We start from the raw sequence: 19,827 nt of genomic DNA on the forward strand, positions 1-19,827 counted from the left end.
AAAAAATGTATATATAAAGATTAAAATGAGTTAAAAGACGTATATATTAAAATGAGAAATTTTTGGTTGTAGAAATGAAAACATTTATTTATATTAAAATGTTTTGTATTATTATATAATCCATAATAACCTATAATTAATCATTTAAATTGATTTTAAACTATTTTAAATTAATTTAAAATAATTTTGATTTTTAATTTCCTTTTAAACCTTAATAAATATTATAGAGACAAATTAATTAATTATATTCTCACATGATTAATAAAAAGTTCACTCAATTAATGAATTCCCACTGATTTCTCATCCAATTAATTGATTTCTTACTCAATTTTTGCTAGAAAATTTCTTTAGTCTACTCTCGTCTCTCGTAATCCAAATAGGCAAATCTACAATCTCCCACAAGTATTTTTAATTTTAATTTCTCACTTTTTTTTATAAGTAAATTCCCAACCTAACTCTTCCTGCCCACTTTTAATGCATGTTTAGTTTGACGTTGGAGAATTAATTTTGGATACATCTTAATATGTTTAATTATAATGTTAAAAAAATTCTAATTTTTTTTAAAGTGATGGCAATGAATCTAAATTTTTATACTAAATTTTATTTCTAACATAATTTTATAATAAAATATTCAAACATAAATCACATCACTTAAAAATTAATCTCACAAAATCAATTATTTAAAACTTTCATCTAAAGGTATTTTTTTTTCAATCTTACCTCATTTTATCACTAACTGACGACACCTACTCCTCTTTTCTCCCACTATCAGGAAAACTTTTTTTTTATTTTTAATCTTCCTTCTTCTATCTTCGGTTTCTCCATCTCCACCTTTCTCCTTCACGAATAACTCGCGATTTTTCTCCTTTTTTAGTGGTTAGATTGACAATTAAAAGTTAACAAATTGATAAAGAATAGGGAGATAATTTAGGGGAAAAGGAAAATAAGTTAAGAAGAAATAAATATCCATCAATTAGTTAATTTGAAATAGAATTTAAAGAAATTATCATAAATAATAAAATTTTATTTTTAATCAGGAATATAATAAATACAATTATTTCTTAGAAAATAAAATAAAAATTTATATATATATAGAGAGAGAGAGAGAGGAGAGAGAAATCTTATAAAACATGCCAAGTAAATACAATAAAACTCATTATGAGAATGATATCTCTATATTAATATCTCAATTAAAAAAATTATGAATCTCCTTTGAAAACAAATATTTTTTAAGGCGTGATTTGATTCGATTTTATATTTTTTAAGTATAAAAGTTGCCAAGATATAAATTATTTAAATACTTTAATATAGCCCGTTCATATAAGTTAATTAATGATTCATTGAATTAATTGGTAATTCGGTAATCTAATACTTTAACCGAGTTAATAACCCGTTTGATTGGTTAAAATAATTTTTTGATTTAACGAGAGTATCTAGGGTTTTTTATTTGATATCCAACTAATCCTCTGTAACTGGTTGGTTCATTTTGAAATAAAATGATACCTCTAACAGCGACTTTATGTTCAAGTCAAAATCAAATCCAACACCTTACTTAATGGATCCAAGTGTTAATCACTTATATTAACAACTTTTGTCATTGGTTAAAGTAATTAATATGAAAGTATTATTACTCAAATTTTAGAAAGAAGAAAATTTTAACATAAAAATAGAAAATAATCAAAGGTCAGAATGGTAGAAACTAGAAAGAGAAAGAAATCTGAAAGTTGAAGGAAAATTTCAAAAGATACATTACATCTACGGATTTGAAGATATGTTATATTTGTATGAAAAGGAAAAATATTAAACATCGAATAATTAAATGATTAAGTTTTAATTTCTTCTGGTACAAAAACTAAGTTATAAAACCATCACTTTTCACCAACAATGGTTATTTAAGTGGCTAGAGTTTGAATTTCTAAAGCATGTGGTCAAGATTCCACTCTTTCCTGGTGTGTATGAAAAAATTATTGTTGGGAGGAAACCATTTACCTTTCAGTGTCAACAGATTCTTCGTAGGAGTTTAAACTCTTAGTGATCGATCGGAATACTCCTTTACAATGATATTCACAGAAAAAGAAGTCAATAATCGATCGAGAAACTCATTTGCAAGCAAATGCTCAACAAAAAAACCGTCACTTTCTTCCCCTTTTAAATTTGAGGCCATCGTTTTCTGGTGAATGGTCATCACATTCAACAGCGAAAGTGAATTTCCATTTCCATATATGAGAGCATTGCGATTCAGCAGGAATAGTTAATGTATGCTTTCAAAATAAATATATAAATCTCAAAAATAAAGCAATAGTCTTACAATCACAATTCATTAATTAGTTTTCATGCAAATCCTTTTCTACTATATTTATCGCAGTCCTTCCACGAATAAATTATTTAAAGAAAAAAAAGTTACCTTATCGGTTATTAAAGTCATTGTGACCAAATATTAAGAATTAAATGTTCATATTAATTTGTTTTGATTTTCCTTAATTGGGAGCAGCATAAAGCATTGGCAACTAGCAAGTAGCACTACTCCCTCACCTTTAAATACCACCCTTTTTCTATCAACAAATTTTAACTTTGTCTTTGTCCTTAAGCTTTGTAGTCAATAGTCATGGTCATGGCTAGGTCTCACTGTTTGTTTCCTTTGGCCTTTTTAATGGTTATCTTTGTACCAGCCTTGGCACATGGTCGAAGAAGGGGATGGCATCTAGCCCATGCAACTTTCTATGGTGACATGCAAGGTGGAGACACCATGCGTAAGTATAAAACTCCCCTTTACTAGTACTACTCTATCTAAATAGAATCACAACCATTCTCATTTTCCTGATTAATCATATTCTAGCATCGTGTTTATCCCCGTTTCTTATTGTTCTAGAATTGAATTTGTTACCACATGTAATTAATTGGTGCATTTTTTCCTCTTTCTTTCTATTTTTTTTAATGATGTAACTAATGTAAGAGGTTAAAATACAAAAACGGAATTTTTTGCAATAAGAGGCGGAGCTTAGTTATGACAGCGTTAATCTTCTCCCAACCCCCCTCGCATCTTTTCTTAAAATTGTATGTATGTATATATGTGGAGTGTATTAAATAATTTTTTTGTTATTGTGAAAAATATTAATTATAAATATAGACCATTAAATGATTGTGATCAAAAGAAAAATGTATATTATTTTTAAGTGATTATATGATCATTAACTTTTAAACTCAACCATCCATCGAATAATGGTATGATCTAAATTTATAGTTCTAATTTCTTGTAATAAGAAAAGTTCTTGCTTTATACTTTCATGATCATGTGTATGAATATAATCATTAAAAGCTATTTATATTTAGTCAACACTAACAAATATTTTGTAATGAGTATTCTTTAAAGGCATTTATTCCTCAATTATTATGATTTTAAAATTATAAATATTAAAGATTGGTTTAAAATAAAATTTTATTATTTAATAAGAAAATAATCTATGCACCTAATTAAAAATCATGTATAATGAATGAATTCATTGAATTTTTTTTTTTAAATACTTAAAAGTCACACCTACTATAATTTGTATAAAATAATGCATATCCACTAAATTCTTTTTTAATATGACATACAGAGGGTGCTTGTGGTTATGGTGATCTCTACCAGCAAGGATATGGGCTTGAAACCACAGCCCTAAGCACAGCTCTATTCAACAATGGCCAGACATGTGGTGCATGTTTTGAGATTATCTGTGTGAACTCCCAATGGTGCATTCCCAACGCAGGCCCAATCAAAGTGACCGCAACAAATTTCTGCCCCCCCAATTACAACCCCCCTAATTTCGACCATTGGTGCAACCCTCCACAAGAGCACTTCGACTTGTCCATGAAAATGTTCACCAAAATTGCCATATACAAAGCAGGGATCATCCCAGTCATGTATCGCCGTGTCCCATGCAATAAAAGTGGGGGTGTCAAGTTTGAGATGAAAGGGAACCCTTATTGGCTGTTGGTTTTGTTGTACAATGTTGGCAATGCTGGTGATGTTACTCAAGTCAGCATCAAAGGGTCTTCAAACACTGGCTGGCAATCTATGTCACGTGTTTGGGGACAAAATTGGGTTACTGGGTCTAATTTGGTAGGACAAGCCTTGTCGTTTCAAGTCACTACCAGTGATGGCAAAATGTTGAAGTTTGATAATGTTGCCCCTTCCAATTGGCAATTTGGACAGAGCTACGAGACCTACCAAAATTTTTAGATGTATTGATGAATTTTGGTGCAAAACTACCAGAGTTATAGGTGTCTTACCATTTCGATACCCTCCTAGTGTCTCATTCAAGCCTTGTTTGAGGGAAGTGCGTTTTAGAGAATAAAGTACCATAATAACCATTAATTATAAAATCAGTGCCTGAGATTGTAATTGATTTTAGTTTCTTGTATGTGTATTCGATTTTAATTAGAACATTTCAAAAAAAGAAACAATTGATTTTCTAGTCAACAATCATGAAGTTGGAATAAAGTTGACTTGTCCCAAATATTATCGGATTTTAATCAAGTTGGAATTAAGTTTCTTTATAAGGACATAGTAAAACCTGTCCTAATCTCTAAGAAAGGGGAAATATCATAAAAATATAAAATTAAATTGTAGTACAATTTTTGTTTACCCTCCTTTAAACCCATATCATATACAACCCAACGCCCAACTTACATATTAATCCGATAAATTAGTCTAAATTTCCAAACGAAAGGGTTTACATGTAATAAGTGAAAAGGTTAATATAATTACCCGAAATATTTTATCTTCAACATTAGTATACACCAAAAATCAAAGGTGCGCCGACAGAAATCACATTATAATGTGCTGGTGTACAAGCTTTAAACAAAGGCTTTTTATTGATGATAATAGATTATACGAGTATTTACATACTCCAAACACACGAGATATTAATACCAAATTACGCAAATTATTGGTGCTGATAATATGGTAAACTTTGTAATGCACCCCGTATCAACAAACAAGTTAACATAAAATCACAATGTCCAATTACTTTTTGTTGTAATGATGGGGCACCACACTTTTCTTGAACATTTACTTCCAGTCAAGCATGTCCAACAGCCACAAGACTTCTTCCTTAGAATTTGCTACATCACAGAAATCCATTTGGATCCCAAATACATCCATGAGATCTTCATTTCTATCTTCCATGAATAGCAAAGAGATCCATGCACGGATGCCAGACAAAAATGGGTAGCCAGGGGATATGTCTAGGTAATCAAAAGCCAAGGCTCTATATGATGAACGATCGATGTAATCAAACATGGACTTGTTTATTACACGAGCAACCTTATTTGAATCCTTCCTCCCAACCATCACAGAGACACTAACATTCTGGTTTTGTCCTGAAGGGATAGTGAACCTGGGTTCCACGGGAAAAGTCATCTTGTATTCAGAACCTTCCAATTGAAATTTGAGCATGTCACAAACTCCAGATGCTGGAGCTTTAAAACCTGCTTGAAGGACAGAGCCAGGCACCACTTCCGAGAAGAGTAATGTGTTTTCAGCCCAAATGTCAATGAAGAACTCCAAATCATCAAAAGAAATTCTCGGAGGGAGAAGAGTTCTACGGTGCTGGCGTTTATGAAAGGTTTTGTAAAACTTGTAGTAGGTTAAAGTAGAAGGATTAGGTTGCTTGCAGATCGAAGGCCATCTCTTGGCACACAGACATTTCCAAAGGAAATCATCGCTAGCTATGTCTTTCCACTGCTTATCAACAGCCATACAAGAAGCAAGATCAACACCGTCCAGGAAAGGGAAAACAGCCTTCAGAACTTCTTCAGATGCCATTGCTAGTTCCAAGTTGCAATAAAATATTGAATATATTATTGATCATTCACTGCAATGAAAAATCCAAAAATGTATAAATCTTAAAGAATTTCAAGAAAAATGAAATAGAAGATGTGAAAAAAAATTTATCAAGCCCTTTCAAAAGCAGGACTCAACATAAACACTTTGCTGATAAAACATAATTCACGATTAGCAGCACATTGAAATGCTTAAAAATCAATACACACACACATTAACAGAATTTCCTCTTAATGCAATTTAGGCTGGAAAATTTGAATTTTCAAAATGCTCCATTCTATCTCAAGGCATCAAAGCAAACCAAATATTTCTCAATCCACATAACAATTACCCCTCCTTCTTTCAAAGTTCCTAAGGAAGAGTTTGGCAGATTAGAAGAAGAAAAAAATTGACTGTTTTAAGTTAATGCTGGTTTCACAAATCTATAACATTTGTGCAGGATTCATGTTGAACTAGTCCCTGACCTGAACACTAAAACTAACTCAACTGTCGTCCCACCTCAGCCAGTCACCCAAATCCTATACCTAATATTGAGGGACAGGATCTCATTTCTCCACAGGTAATGAGAATTTATTAGTTAGAAAAATTAAGGACTCATACAAATTCTTTCCTATCACCAAGAAAGGAAAAAAAGAAAACTGGATGCTTTCTGCATAAAAATGTTCATGTCTTTGGCTATACTCATCCTCACAAACTTCATGATAATGCAAGAATAAAATGAACAAATAAATAGATACAGAATTTAGAGCTTAAGCATACCAAAGGACAAGCAACTCTTGCAACAATTTAGAGCTATTTAATCCTTGAAAAGATTATGCTCCTTCGGTATATAAAATCTATCCAAAATGTTCTTTCCAGATACAAGGTGTTCAGGTAGAAAACATAAGTTGAAAAACAATTACCAACCAAAAAATGAATATATTGTGTTTTGGATTAACATGAAATCTGTAAGCTGAACATGCAGATTTAAAAGTGGAAAATATATTTGCAAATTCTTTTTTTTTCTACATTTTTTTGGCTTTTTCCTCTTCGTTTAAGCAACTTCAAAAGCTTTCAGACAATGTAATCAACAACGATCTCTTACAGTTTTGGGTCCTTCGTCATACACCAAAAAAATGAAATAAAGTTTCAATTACATCCATTAACAGTGCAGGCATGAAAGAAAGAAAAAAAAGGAGTTGAAATTATAAAAGTAAACCTAGTAGTTTACAAAGTATATCTCTAGCAACGAGAAGTCGAGTTAGAAGGAAAAATGAAGAAACCACGATTTGAAAACGAAACGATTAGAACGCTAAATCAAGTCAACAAAGACGAAAAACCTAAGAATTGAACATAAAATATTGAAGCGTGGCGTCGGGGATAAGGAGTTACCGGCGAGAGGTGCGGTTGATGGTGGCGCGTGGCGAGCGACGCGCGGCCGAGGATGAGTGGCGAGGGAACGAGATCTGATCCTGGAACCTTAGAAAGAAGACACGTTGAGGGAAGAAGGTGAAGGGAAACGGTCTGAAGAAAAATAGAGAGAATGAATTTCGGAATGTGTCAAAATGATAAAGGCCCAACAACTAGGCCCAAAGTCTAATAATGACCCTTCAACCTGATCTGGCCCAAGAAAAATTATAGGGCAGTTGTTTGTTGTTGTTGCCACTCTATTTTATCCTATTTCACCCCCTAAATATTTTTTGAACCCCCAAGTTACATCTCTTTTCTACTCTCCCTAAGCCCTCCTTATTTAACTCCATTTTTTTTAATTTTATCATTTATTTCTTTAATCACACACTCTTACTTGCCTAAACTCATTATTTGCTTCCATGTTATCAACAAGACAAGACCTATTAAGTGACTACGAGCTCTTTTCTTACTCAGACAAGACTTTGATGCAGGCTTGCAATGGATTCAACTGATGGATTCCGTGTGGCATATAAAGATTGGCGATTAAAAAATACAAAAGCCTTATTACACATTACACACTCTAATCATGTTCTCCAAAAAAAATTAAAAATATTTCTTTTCTTTACAATCCCAAATTCATTTTTTCTGATACCTAATTGAATTGGAATATGGAATATCAAAATAATGATAGAAATGAGATGCATTTTTTTGGGCTGTATTATTTTTTTAAAGAAATAATTTCTAAAGAAAGTGTAACCTTTTGACTCAACTTGAAATCAATTGGGTTATGTTTCACATTATTTTTAAATCGATGTAATTTAACATGTTTAAATTTGATTGGATTAAGTAATATGTTTTATTTAACCTCAACTCACAAACACTCATATTATATTAAGCATTTATCTCAAATATGTAGGACATGAGATGACATGACTCCTATGTTGTCAAATCTATCAACAAAAAGCTTCGACATTTTTTTTTATATTTTTTGGTGTAGACCATAGATATTTTTTATGGGAGGCACTTGTGTTAGAGTTGTAAGATATGTATGGATAATAGTAAATCATTTAAGTATTTAAGTATTTAAGTATTTAATGCAATAGTAAATCATTTCTTTATATATATAACAATTACCTATACATTTTTTAAATTTAGTTTAAATACATTTTTAATCATTATAAAAAAATGATTTTAATCCTTCTCTAAATTATATTTGTTTTATTTTTCATCTTTAAAATATTTTAAATAACACTTTTTTTCTATTATTCTAAGCGTTATTTAAATCATTTAAAGAACGTAAAAGAAAACAAACATATAATTTGTAAAGACTAAAAATAAAAAAAAAATTTAGAAGAACAAAAAATAAAAAACTTTAAATTACCAGAACTAAAATTATATTTAACATAATAATCATTACGTAAGAAGTAAAAATTTGTTCTAAAATAATTATTATTTTAAGTTTTGAATATAAGTCTAAGGAAGAAGCCAAGAAGTTGAGAAACATGGTCCCTCAGTTCCTCCAACGTTATGTTGACCAAAGACGCTTTGTTCTGTTTAGATAAGTCATAAACTTTTTGAGAATAGAGAAACTCTCAAAAGAATTTATGACTTATATCGAATCAGGTCCGTTACGACACCCAAGTCAGCGTATTTAATTAACTTTCAGCGTTTTTGTTAGTATAAGGCATGGCATGCTTTGGTTGCGATCAAATGCTAGAGAGGAGCAAGGAAAGGAAAGCCAGAGAAATACGGGAGCGGTGGTTTGGTTGAGACTAGATACAGAGATTTTTTTTTAAAAAATTGATGGGACCATATAAAAAAATTTCAACTCCATAAGAGATTTGGCCATTTTGAAGGAAATGATACTATGTTCATTGTTGCCGTGCAGTTTTCGATGTGCTTTTTTCCTGCTAGCATTCTCCTATCACATAATAATAATAATAATAAGAACCAAACACAGCCTAGATAAAGTAATAAGATACTAGCAGGAACATGGAAAGGTGGTCAAACTTCTTTTTGACTAAAATTTTGCGTGTATTGGATATCTTAATAAATTCAATTTTATGAAAAAAAATTATGATGGAGTTAGGCAAGTAGAAATAATACTTCTAGATCTATCAAATTAATATTAATTAGATTTTGTCTAATTTACCCTCACATCAATGTCCTCATGCATCCAGCAGATGAAATATTCGTGGAATATATGTAGCTTGCTGTGAAGTAATAAGGCTTACCCCTCCAGCCCAAGGAGCTTTTAGGGAAGCTATAGAGGACTTTGACTTCAATGGATTCTCAATTCCAAAAGGCTGGAAGGTAAATTATGTTAGAATTTTTGCCAAATGTACAAGCAGATTCACATGTACGCATAATGATATATATATATATATATATATATATATATATATATATATATATATATATATATATATATATATATATCATTTTCTTATGCATTTATGGTTTCACATGTTTGACTTTACTGTTTTAGCTAGAATTTAGCTAAACCTCAATGCTTAAAAATATCCTCTTGCAAAAGAGAATTTTTAAGACATAGTACATATGCAATTGTTCAATACTAATATGAGACATAAGAGATTTTTTTGGTCTCTATTTAAACTGTTTTGTGGGTCATGCAGTTGTATTGGATTGCAAGTTCAACACTCAGAAATCCAGAGTACTTCCCCCAGAGCCAGAGAAATTTGATCCGAGAAGATTAGAAGGAAATGAACCAGCTCCGTATACTTATGTGCCATTTGGTGAATGTGCTGGAAAAGATCGAGTATGCGCGAATGGAAATATTGGTGTTCATGCACAACTTAGTGAAGAGGTTCAAGTGTCAAACTGTTATTCCTAATGGGAATATTACGTACAATCCCACGCCTATTCCTGCCAAGGGCCTTCCTGTTCGTCTTATTCCTCAACGATCTTGAAGGAATTGTATTTGGATTGTTGAACCTATGTTAACTCTTATGCAGAAACAGTATGGCATAATTGTCGTCGACCCTTTTCCCTTTTGGTGCTTTTCATGTTTCATTTGTAATAACCTTTATCGTACGTGTTTAATTATGGGATGATGATGGTTCGTATAATGTGAGTGAATCACCATCTCTAAGTGTTGTTCAACCACTTTTCGCTGGAATTAACACGTGGATTCTCAAATCGTAATCCAAGCACAACAAAATTAGTTTTGCCTTCTTCAAACCATTCCAGACCCATAAACCCTTGCTTCATCCTTCTTCAAAGTTCCCCTTTTCATCACTTTTTGAAACCCTAACTTTTCACACTTCCAATTCGGAGTGTGGTACATTCAGTACTGCACAAAAATATTTTGACAATTTCATCATTCAACCTCAAATTTAATTAGTTACTTAACACCCTTACAATAAAGGAGGTCAAATTAATGCAGAAAAAAAACGGGGTGGTATATATCTAACGTAATATGAATAAAATACTCCTACATATACGTTGTTCACGTGTGACCATGTCACCGCGCGCACCATGCATGCATTGGCTACAATCTGTCCATATGAGGTGAGAAAGAAGGGATTCAAAAGAGAGAAAGTTCTCTAGAGGTGCTAGTATCTTAAATTGAAAAGGGGATTAAGCATCTCCAATGCTAGTATCTTCCTGGATTTCTAAAGCTAAGATACGGTTCCTTATTTTCCTTTATAACTGGAGACTGTCAGGTGATAAACAATGTTTCTTAAATTGAAGATCCACATCTTTCACCAAATCTGAAAAATCTACTTTCTAATATCATATCAGAGTCTATCTTAAATGAATGAATCCTTATGATTGTCACATTCTAAACAACTAGCCTTGAGTATAAAGAAAAATGTGATAAAAGTTTATGACGGAACATGTTAAAGTTTTATATTGAATAAAAATAGTATCAAAATAAATTATATAAGTGAAAAATAATCCTCACCTTAAAAATTAATTTTATAAGGTTGAACTAAATGGATAAAAAACCCACTTTTTGAAAGATGAAGACATTGTGCAAATCAGCAAAAAGAATTTTATATTGTCTAAAATATCCAAAGTGTTGCAATCACGAGTACACGTGTTAGCCAAATCTACAAGCTTTTGGATCTTGTCGACAACACAAAAAGATCAATTATATTCTAATAAACAATATATGATTGATGAAACCATGCGTGATTAAATAAGGTTCTGCGAAATATCACTTCATAGAATTAATTCGTACGGATGAAGGATTGACTGGATTTAAAAATTAAAACAAAAGCATCGTTATGCAAGAAAAAGAAATAAGAACACATACATGGTACTAAACTTTTGTTTTTAATATATAACAGTTAACAAAACACCACCCTAATTTCCACCCTTTTTTATTTTTCTTTCATTCTGATTTCATTTTCTCTATTTTTCATTCTTTTATAGGAGTATAAACTTAGTTGTTAAATATTAAAGCAAGACGTTTAATTCCATTAATTATTTTATTGAAGCATAAAACAAGACATTAATTAAGAGCATTCTTATTCCTTGGCCCAATTGATAAACTTGATGAGATTCTGATCACCTTGTGCTTTGTTCTTGATGACCTTTTCCATTAACTTGGAAGCCCTTCCTTTTATTTCTTCATCACCAAGTAGTTGCTCCACCTTCTTTTTAATCTCTTCCCTTAATATTATCCCATTTTCATCCCTGTGAAATTCAAGTCCAACCTTCCACACATCACAAATATATATCTTGTTCATAAGCTGGTCACTGCAGAATGGCCAGCACAAGAAGGGCACCCCATTATATAAACCTTCAATGGTTGAGTTCCAGCCACAATGGCTAATGAAACATGCTATGGCAGGGTGTTCCAAAATCTTCTTCTGTGGGGCCCAACCAACAATTTTACCTTGACTTCCCCGAAATTCATCTGGGTATGCAATGTTGTAACCATTGTCTTCACGCACAACCCAAAGAAAAGGCCTTTTGAGGAGATCAAGTCCAAGGGCTAACTCATTGAATTGGTTTGGTTTCGTTGACACCATGCTGCCAAATGAAGCATATATGACAGATTGAGGTGGTTGCTGATCCAACCACTCTAGGCAGGTTCTGTCTTCTTGCAATATTGATATTATGTTGTGCTCATTTGCCATCAATGGACCAATTGGTAGGAGCTTTTGTGATGTGGAGAATGCTCCAGCTTCAAGATCAAAAGTGGTGTTACAAAGCCACCTTTCAGCTAAATTCAGGTTTTGCATTTCTTGCTTCATGTGAAGGAAGAAGAAGGCATTATCCAAGCAGTACCATGGCATGGCAGCTGCCTCCATCATAGGCAAATTAGAGGAAAGCTGAATTTCCTGCTTTCGGGTTGGGAGTCCTGAAAAGCCAACATGCCAATTAACAAACACATATCTCAGTGCTGCACTATTAAAAAAATGATGTACAAATATGAGATCAACAACAGGGTATAATAACGGTTTATAAAATAACTTTGATGGAGTATTTGCCTATAATGGGACCAAGAATTCCTGCAATAAAAAAGCAACTGCAAGTTGGTGAGTCATTATCAGAAGGATTAAATTATGTTATCTTATATATTTATTTATTTTTAAATTATAAAATATAAAATTAGTGGTGCATATTTTGTGTAGTTGAAAATAATTGCATCAAATCCAAACCCACGTGCGTTACAGCTATGGTTAAATTAATTTCATCAACCAGTGTCTTATGGTATTAATTAAAAAATTAAAATAAATAATTATTTATTGTGAAAATAAAATAAAAAACATAAAAAGGTAAAAAAATAAAGTAGTTTTATAATCTCAAAATAAATCTGTATCACTCCTCATACTGCATAAGACAGTACTAGATTTTACGCTATCTCCACGAAAATGGTGGACAACCTTAAGAAAGGGTGAGTTTGGATGCGCATCTTCTGGCATGGTTTGATGCGCATCTTCAAAGCCCCACCAAGTTAGTTTTGCATTTTCTACCCCATATTTGATGTGAAAAGGTAGACTAACATGTGTAATAAATTAAATTTCGATCCAAACACATGGACATCAGTAAAACTTTGATAAACGGTAAGAACTGAATCCTAGACAATTTTTTTCATAGAGTAATATTACAACGTAGGACATTTCATGATAGAAAAGAACATGGCATTAAGTCTAGATGTTATCCTAACCTCAAATTGATCCTAAAAGTTAACCAATTAAGGAAGCGATACAATATAATGCTTGGAAAAATAATGAGAAATTTCCAATACACCGTACACAACAGCAGCATGTGACAGGAAGAATATAGTAAAGTACAAATGGATATGTGATAAATTGCGGTCATATATGTGGCCAGAAATTAATCAGGTTTGCTTGTGATTTCTATTTTCAAATTAGTTTCATAATTTTCATGATGATCTGAATGACTGAAGTAGCTTCTACTTAATTCTTACCATTTTTGGAATCTATGGCACCCTCATCAATAAGCCTCTGAATGGAATTAAAGGATGCCAAAGAAGTAGCTGAGGCTGGCCAGAATAGAGCCCCTTTAATTCCCAGTTGGTGTCCAACTTCCAAGGCCCACCCCATATTCTTAGTGACGATAATACAAGAAATCTTGTTGTCACTGTCCTCAGCATCATTCACATCTTCTATGAGCTTGGGAAGCTTAGCACGCATGGTGTTTATGGTGGTGGAAATAACCTTGGCCTGGTCCTTTCTGTCATCTTCAGGGTCCACACCATCAGGGAGAGACACCAACTTTATGTGTGAGTCCATGATGACTTTGTCATTCCCACCACCACTTGCACTCTTCAGTTTTTCGTAGTTCTCATCTGAACTCAAGAGGGTGATTTTGCAGCCATATTTGGCCAAAACCTGGGAGAACTGAAGAAGGGGGTTCATGTGCCCTAGGATTGGGTAAGGTATTGCAAGAAAATGTGAGATACCCATCATAACGGGGTGAGTTGGAATCTTGCAAGTGAAGCAAAATTTACTGGTGAAACTTAGAACAATAGTTTCTTTGTGTAATTTGAGGTTGCGTGAATGGGTTTGTTACTTTTTGTATATATATATGGACCTGAATGCTAGCTGAACATTCAATCACGCCCAATCAACATAGTGTCTGTTTGGATACAAGTTATAAATTTTTTTGAGAGTTTACTTAAAATATATTTAAAATAGAGAAATTTTTAAAATAACTTATGACTTATATCCGAACATGCCTATAGTTTATTAGTTTGTTTTTATGTTTTGGGTGTACAAGGGGTTTGTTTGTACTAATCAGAAAAAAAAAATTAATGAGTGATATGAACGGGTAGGCTGCAGGTTAGGGTGTGGTCCATGTTTCCAATTTTCCAAATTCCAATTGACTTGGAAATTATATATTATACGACAAATTTATTTCGACTTTGAAAATTACAGAACGGAATCAATGGACGTTTTATATTAATTAACATACCTGGTAATAAGAATATGGTAATAAGAATAATATACCATTAATTGATTTTTGAAGACTTTGCTAGACTAACAGCATGATGGCTTTTATATTAATGAACATCGCAATACGTGCATGCAACGTTGGTTTGTTTGTCGGAATCCGGTAGACACATCAAGTAAAAATTTCAGATTTGATATTATAAAATATTTAAGAATCATAAACTTGAGTTATATAATTATAAATGAATGACTGCCATTATAAATTAATTAATAATTATATGATTATTTAAAAAATATATTATTTCATTTTTAATCTTGTAATTTAAATATAATTTGATGACTAAATTTATAGTTCTACTTTTTACAATAATGAAATTTCCCAATTGATAATGAAAATTAGGGATGAAAAATCATCAGACTGATCCACAAAGACTTATCACTTAGGTTAAACTGAAGTCAGGGAATTTTTTTCAAAAAATAAATCAGAGTATTTATTAAAATTTCTATTTAGTTAAAAAAAATTAAACTTTAAGTCATTCCAAAAGTCATTTAAACCTAAAAAAACCTATTTATTCAAATAAACACGAATATATATTTGTTGTTGTTATATTAATTTTGTTGTAATGTATTAATTATAATATTAAATTTAATTATCTTTCTAAATGTTAAGCATGTAGGCTTGCATAAAGTATCAAGCTTAAGCTTATAAATTTATTAAAAGATAAATTTGTGTCCTTTGCAAAGATTTTATTTCAAAATATGCTTTTAAAAAATTATCATAAATGTCATATTAGACCTTAAAAATATGTTTATATCATATAAATAAGTAAGACTTGACTATTATAAAGTTTAATATGCCTATTTTGACTTTTATTTTAATTTTAAATTACCTCCTAAATAGATCCTTAATCAGACTTGTTAATTATATCAGGCTTTAATATAAGTTAAACCACATCCTTATAAAAAAAATCTGCCTATGACAAGTGAATAGATGAAGCTGAGACCAAGTATTTTTTAACTAAGGTGATGCTCAAATTTAGTCTATTTCTACTCCAAAGGAGAATGTATCAAATGGGAATCCATGTTATTTGAGAGATGAGTATCATAAACTTGGAATATTAGATTATATAGGTAAGATTTAAAAATAAATTTTAATCGAGACACACACATTAAGAATTCAGCTGTGACTAGTTGGGAATACTGAATATTATATATAAATAGAATGTTCACAAAGTAATGCTGACCATTAATTTTGTTGGAATTAAGTTTGACCATATCAATTTGAAGAAAGACGACAACGGTTCTTTGATTTTATAATTTGGTTCTTAGACCTGCTTTTCTTACATTGTAATCATCCTTTTCCACCGTGTTATATACATTTCAAAATAGAATATATGACTAAGATGAATTAAACAGAATGTATCAAGCGAAAATATTGAATTTAGATGATAAAATTACGACAAATACTAACTAGTACCATTATGATATTAGTTAAGGAAGTAAAAAGGAAAAAAAAAATTATTCGGATGTGTAAAATTATTCATATGATTTTAAATAAAATCTTTTTTTTAATTTTTAAGTTGTACACCTAGGACATTAGATAGTAATATCTTAAAAGTATACATAAATTATAACTAATTTTTAATTTTAAACATATCCATGTTTAGTTGTATGGTTTAAATTAATAATTCAAATCTGATAAAAAAATAATTTTACTTAATTTAAAACAAGTGAATCCTTGATTATTTTCCTAAATATAATGCTTAAACAATAAAATAAAAATATGTTATGTATAAAAAAATACAATATTTACTAATATTTATCAAAATATTTTCATAAAATTTGAGTGTAGAAATTTTATTTATTAATTTTGTTCTTTATTTTATAGAAAAGAGTTATTATTAACAAAAAAAATTATAAATTTCATAACTAAATCGACTTTCAGTTTTCATAAATCTAATTCTATAAAATTGTTCCTACAAGGATATTATTCTGATAATTGTACAAATCTACATTAAATTGTTGGTTTCATTATGGTTTTGGTTGATTCATCACGAACAGTGCGTGTATCTTCTATTTTATCTATAATGTTAAAGTTTTTTTTCTCACTAAAATCATTGCATAATTTCTTTAATTTTTAATTTTCTAAAACATTTCAATTTAATAATTGGACAGTATGTTGAGACAAACTTTTCTTTTCAATTAGAAAAAATAGGAGATTTAATGGTGGCGGAAAATGATTAAAAAATGTGAAAATACTCATTATAATATAACAAAATAATTATAAAATTAAATTGAAATTGAATTATTTTAAAATTAGAAGGCGACACAATTTTTTGGATGTTTGTATCACGGACTCGGGCTACCGAAATAGCTCAACAATGACCTGAAATAATACAACTGGTGAACTATTCCTTCTTTTCTAATAATTAGTATGTATTGTACGGCTTATATTAAATTTCAATAAATTTTGTAAATAAAAATAAGTTAAAGAAAATAATAAAAAAATAATTTTAATGATTAATAGTCCAATATATTAAAAAGCGAGGCAATAACAATTTTAAAATTAAAAATGTTATAAATATTAACGTAAGTGTAAAACCGTAAGAGTTTAGAAGAAAAAAAGATATTAAAAAAAAACGGTTCTTCTCTTGTTATGTTTCTACAAGTGAGGTATTATATTTATAGGTGCAAAGTTGTTTAAATTTGTTAAGTAAATTCTTAAGTTAGAGTATTATGAATAAATAAAAATGTAAGTAGGAGATATTCCACAAAAATTACTGAACCAAATTTTCTTATAAAAAATAATCTATGAAAACCCTAATAATAAATAGTAATACTTCTTTAATAGGAGCAGGCTACGAAAGAAAAGTAATATTACGGTGCATCCTCCACTTGTTTTCTTTTCTCTAATTATTCCGCCGCCGACCACCGGTAGTCATCACCAAAGATGATTTCCGGCAATGGTGCACCCTCTGTACCATAGTCTCAACAGATCTGAAAACTAAGCTACCTGCATCATCACCATGCACCATCGGCTAGAACTTTGACAGTCCTATCTGTAGACGGTGGATCTGCAACGAAGTCTATCTCCGCAGTGTTGAACTTGCCGACGTCAATGGTGCCGAGGAGGACAACCATCGTACGAAAGAGAAAGGTCACGGTGCTCTAGCAACCAGCGCCACAAGATATGTCTCTTTAAAGTTACATGTGCTTTGAAACCAGTTTTAGAGTTATGCCTAGCAAATGAAAAATAAAATACGAAAGTCCAATCCATCGTGTGTAGTAAAATATGGAAAAAGACTACGTTTTACACTTTAAAATCTTACCTTATCCTATCGTATTTATGAATATAAACGAAGAGATGTATCGATGTACGGTGTGTAAAATTTTGTAGTGTGACAAATAAGGAAGTAGGGAAGGAGAGAGGGGAGGGATGATAATGGTGGCGTTGGAGGGTGTATCGTTGCCGGAAATTGTCTCTAGTGACGGCAAACGGTGGCCGGTGGCATAGTAGTTGAAGAGAGAGAAAAAAAAAGAAATGGTGATAAAATAGGAAGGATGTATTATAATATCATGCAATGAGATAAATTTCAAATGCTGTTATTTTTTGTGAAAAAAAAAATTATTTACCTACCGTAGCCTGTTCCTCTTTAATATGGTAAAAGAAAAATAAAAATAAAAAATAAAAACACCATATTGATAAATCTCACCATGAATGAATACAAATGGAAATAGAAGGGAGAAAAAATGGAAAAAGAAAAAACTGATTGATATTGGAATAATGCTCAACCTAACAAAGATCAATCTTACATGGATATATTATGTCTTATATAACTAATGTTAGTAAGTTGTTACATAATTGATTACAAGAGTAACTAACTTGTTATTAACTAAAATTAATTAATGCTAGTAATACTAGTAATCTACAACTCTAATATCCGGTAAGCTAGAAAAAACACTTTCACCTTGGAGAAGATAATACATCTACATCAAAGAAAATGAAAAAAGTCTGAAAATTGGAATATAGCTAAACATGCAAAAAATAGATCGGCCAAAATAAAAATTTAGAAACAAATCAAAATGTAGGTGCGACTATGGTACATAGCTCCTAGAAACCTTCGATCAACATTGACTTTCTCAATCTTCTTCCAAGAGTGCAAAACAAGCATTAAAGCTTAACCACCAAGCAAAGACAACAACAAAGCCATTTGACAGAAGCTCAAATCATCAAAGCTTAATCATCAAGAGTATAAGCTAAAATTAATGCTTAACCACTCAAGAGAAAAGCAAAACAACAATTCAATGTTTAACCATCCATGACAAAAACTCAAATAATACTTAATCACCATGAACAAAAGCTTACATCAACATAAAACATCAACAAATGGAATAACACAAAATCTATCTTTAATGGAGACTTTTCACAAATACTTTGTGAACCAACAACAACTCAAGCTTAACCACTAATGGTAGACATTAAACCAATACTTATCCACCATGAACAAAAGCAAACAAATGAACAATATTTAACCACCACACATGGTAGAAGCTAAAATGATCAAAACAATAAACCAAAACAGACTGAAAACAATAAGTCAAAACAGACTAAATATTAATGAAACATTAAGTTGTACGGTAGAAAACTGGATTTGTCTTCAAAGATAAGTTTGCATAAATATGAAACATCATGTTGTATAATAGAAAACTAAGTTTGTCTTCAAAGAGAAATTTATAGAAACAGGATGTGTGCAAGAAAGCCTTATCTCGAAGACTAACATGGAGATTGAAACTTGCTAACACTAACCGGAAATCGCAACTCACAGTGAAGGGTGGTCACGCATGGCGGAGGATGGCGGTGCACGATGGATGATGGCGACGACAATCAACAAAGAGTTTGATGGGTGGATTATGATGTGGAAGGCTGAATGTGAAGTGAATGAGATCAAGAAATCATAAATCTGATATTGAAGTTTCATTTTACCGAAGAGGAAAAAAATAAGTGCAATGGAAAAAATAAAAATTGAGATGGATTCATTGTTCTAATACCATAATAAATTTCTTGTCTGTCATGAATGAATGAATATAAATGAAAGGAAAAAAAATTAAAAAAAAAATTGATTTATATTAGAGTAATACTCAAATGAGTAAAAATCAACTTTATATGAATATATTATATCTTATATAACTAATGTTAATAAATTATAACATAGTTGATTA

The 19,827-nt window shown here is 31.0% G+C and overlaps 3 protein-coding genes and 1 pseudogene across 4 annotated transcripts; 2 read left to right on the plus strand and 2 right to left on the minus strand.

The window, feature by feature from the left end:
* Nucleotides 1-2,583: 2,583 nt before the first annotated feature.
* LOC114394777 (expansin-A23-like) lies at nt 2,584-4,383 on the plus strand. The gene is made up of 2 exons (XM_028356450.1): nt 2,584-2,750; nt 3,597-4,383. The coding sequence occupies exons 1-2, from the start codon at nt 2,606-2,608 to the stop codon at nt 4,217-4,219; spliced, it is 768 nt and encodes a 255-aa protein (XP_028212251.1). The 5' UTR covers nt 2,584-2,605; the 3' UTR covers nt 4,220-4,383.
* Nucleotides 4,384-4,828: 445 nt separating this feature from the next.
* On the minus strand, nt 4,829-7,347 carry LOC114397688 (F-box protein At5g39250-like). 2 transcript variants are annotated; one of them, XM_028359863.1, is made up of 2 exons: nt 7,196-7,347; nt 4,829-5,808 (listed from the first exon to the last, which is right to left on the minus strand). In XM_028359863.1, exon 2 carries the CDS (start codon nt 5,804-5,806, stop codon nt 5,051-5,053), a length of 756 nt encoding a protein of 251 aa, XP_028215664.1. In that variant the 5' UTR covers nt 5,807-5,808; nt 7,196-7,347; the 3' UTR covers nt 4,829-5,050. The 2 variants fall into 2 exon arrangements, with proteins under 2 accessions (XP_028215664.1, XP_028215663.1); XM_028359862.1 differs by having other exon boundaries at nt 4,829-5,855.
* A 2,049-nt stretch (nt 7,348-9,396) lies between these two features.
* On the plus strand, nt 9,397-10,218 carry LOC114395718 (annotated as a pseudogene).
* A 1,217-nt stretch (nt 10,219-11,435) lies between these two features.
* LOC114394445 (UDP-glycosyltransferase 83A1-like) lies at nt 11,436-14,237 on the minus strand. Its single transcript, XM_028356021.1, has 2 exons — nt 13,623-14,237; nt 11,436-12,548 (listed from the first exon to the last, which is right to left on the minus strand). The coding sequence occupies exons 1-2, from the start codon at nt 14,122-14,124 to the stop codon at nt 11,710-11,712; spliced, it is 1,341 nt and encodes a 446-aa protein (XP_028211822.1). The 5' UTR covers nt 14,125-14,237; the 3' UTR covers nt 11,436-11,709.
* Nucleotides 14,238-19,827: the final 5,590 nt, after the last annotated feature.

Source organism: Glycine soja, chromosome 18 (genome assembly GCF_004193775.1).
Source record: "Glycine soja cultivar W05 chromosome 18, ASM419377v2, whole genome shotgun sequence".
NCBI classification, from domain to species: domain Eukaryota; kingdom Viridiplantae; phylum Streptophyta; class Magnoliopsida; order Fabales; family Fabaceae; genus Glycine; species Glycine soja.

What these genes read in the sequence shown, in the direction of transcription:
- LOC114394777 (XM_028356450.1), top strand. Translation starts at nt 2,606, where the DNA reads ATGGTCATGGCTAGGTCTCACTGTTTGTTTCCTTTGGCCTTTTTAATG. An exon ending in GCAAGGTGGAGACACCATGC is followed by an intron (nt 2,751 to 3,596) that starts GTAAGTATAAAA and finishes TATGACATACAG; the next exon opens with AGGGTGCTTGTGGTTATGGT.
- LOC114397688 (XM_028359863.1), bottom strand. Translation starts at nt 5,806, where the DNA reads ATGGCATCTGAAGAAGTTCTGAAGGCTGTTTTCCCTTTCCTGGACGGT.
- LOC114394445 (XM_028356021.1), bottom strand. Translation starts at nt 14,124, where the DNA reads ATGATGGGTATCTCACATTTTCTTGCAATACCTTACCCAATCCTAGGG. An exon ending in TGCCATAGATTCCAAAAATG is followed by an intron (nt 12,549 to 13,622) that starts GTAAGAATTAAG and finishes TTGGCTTTTCAG; the next exon opens with GACTCCCAACCCGAAAGCAG.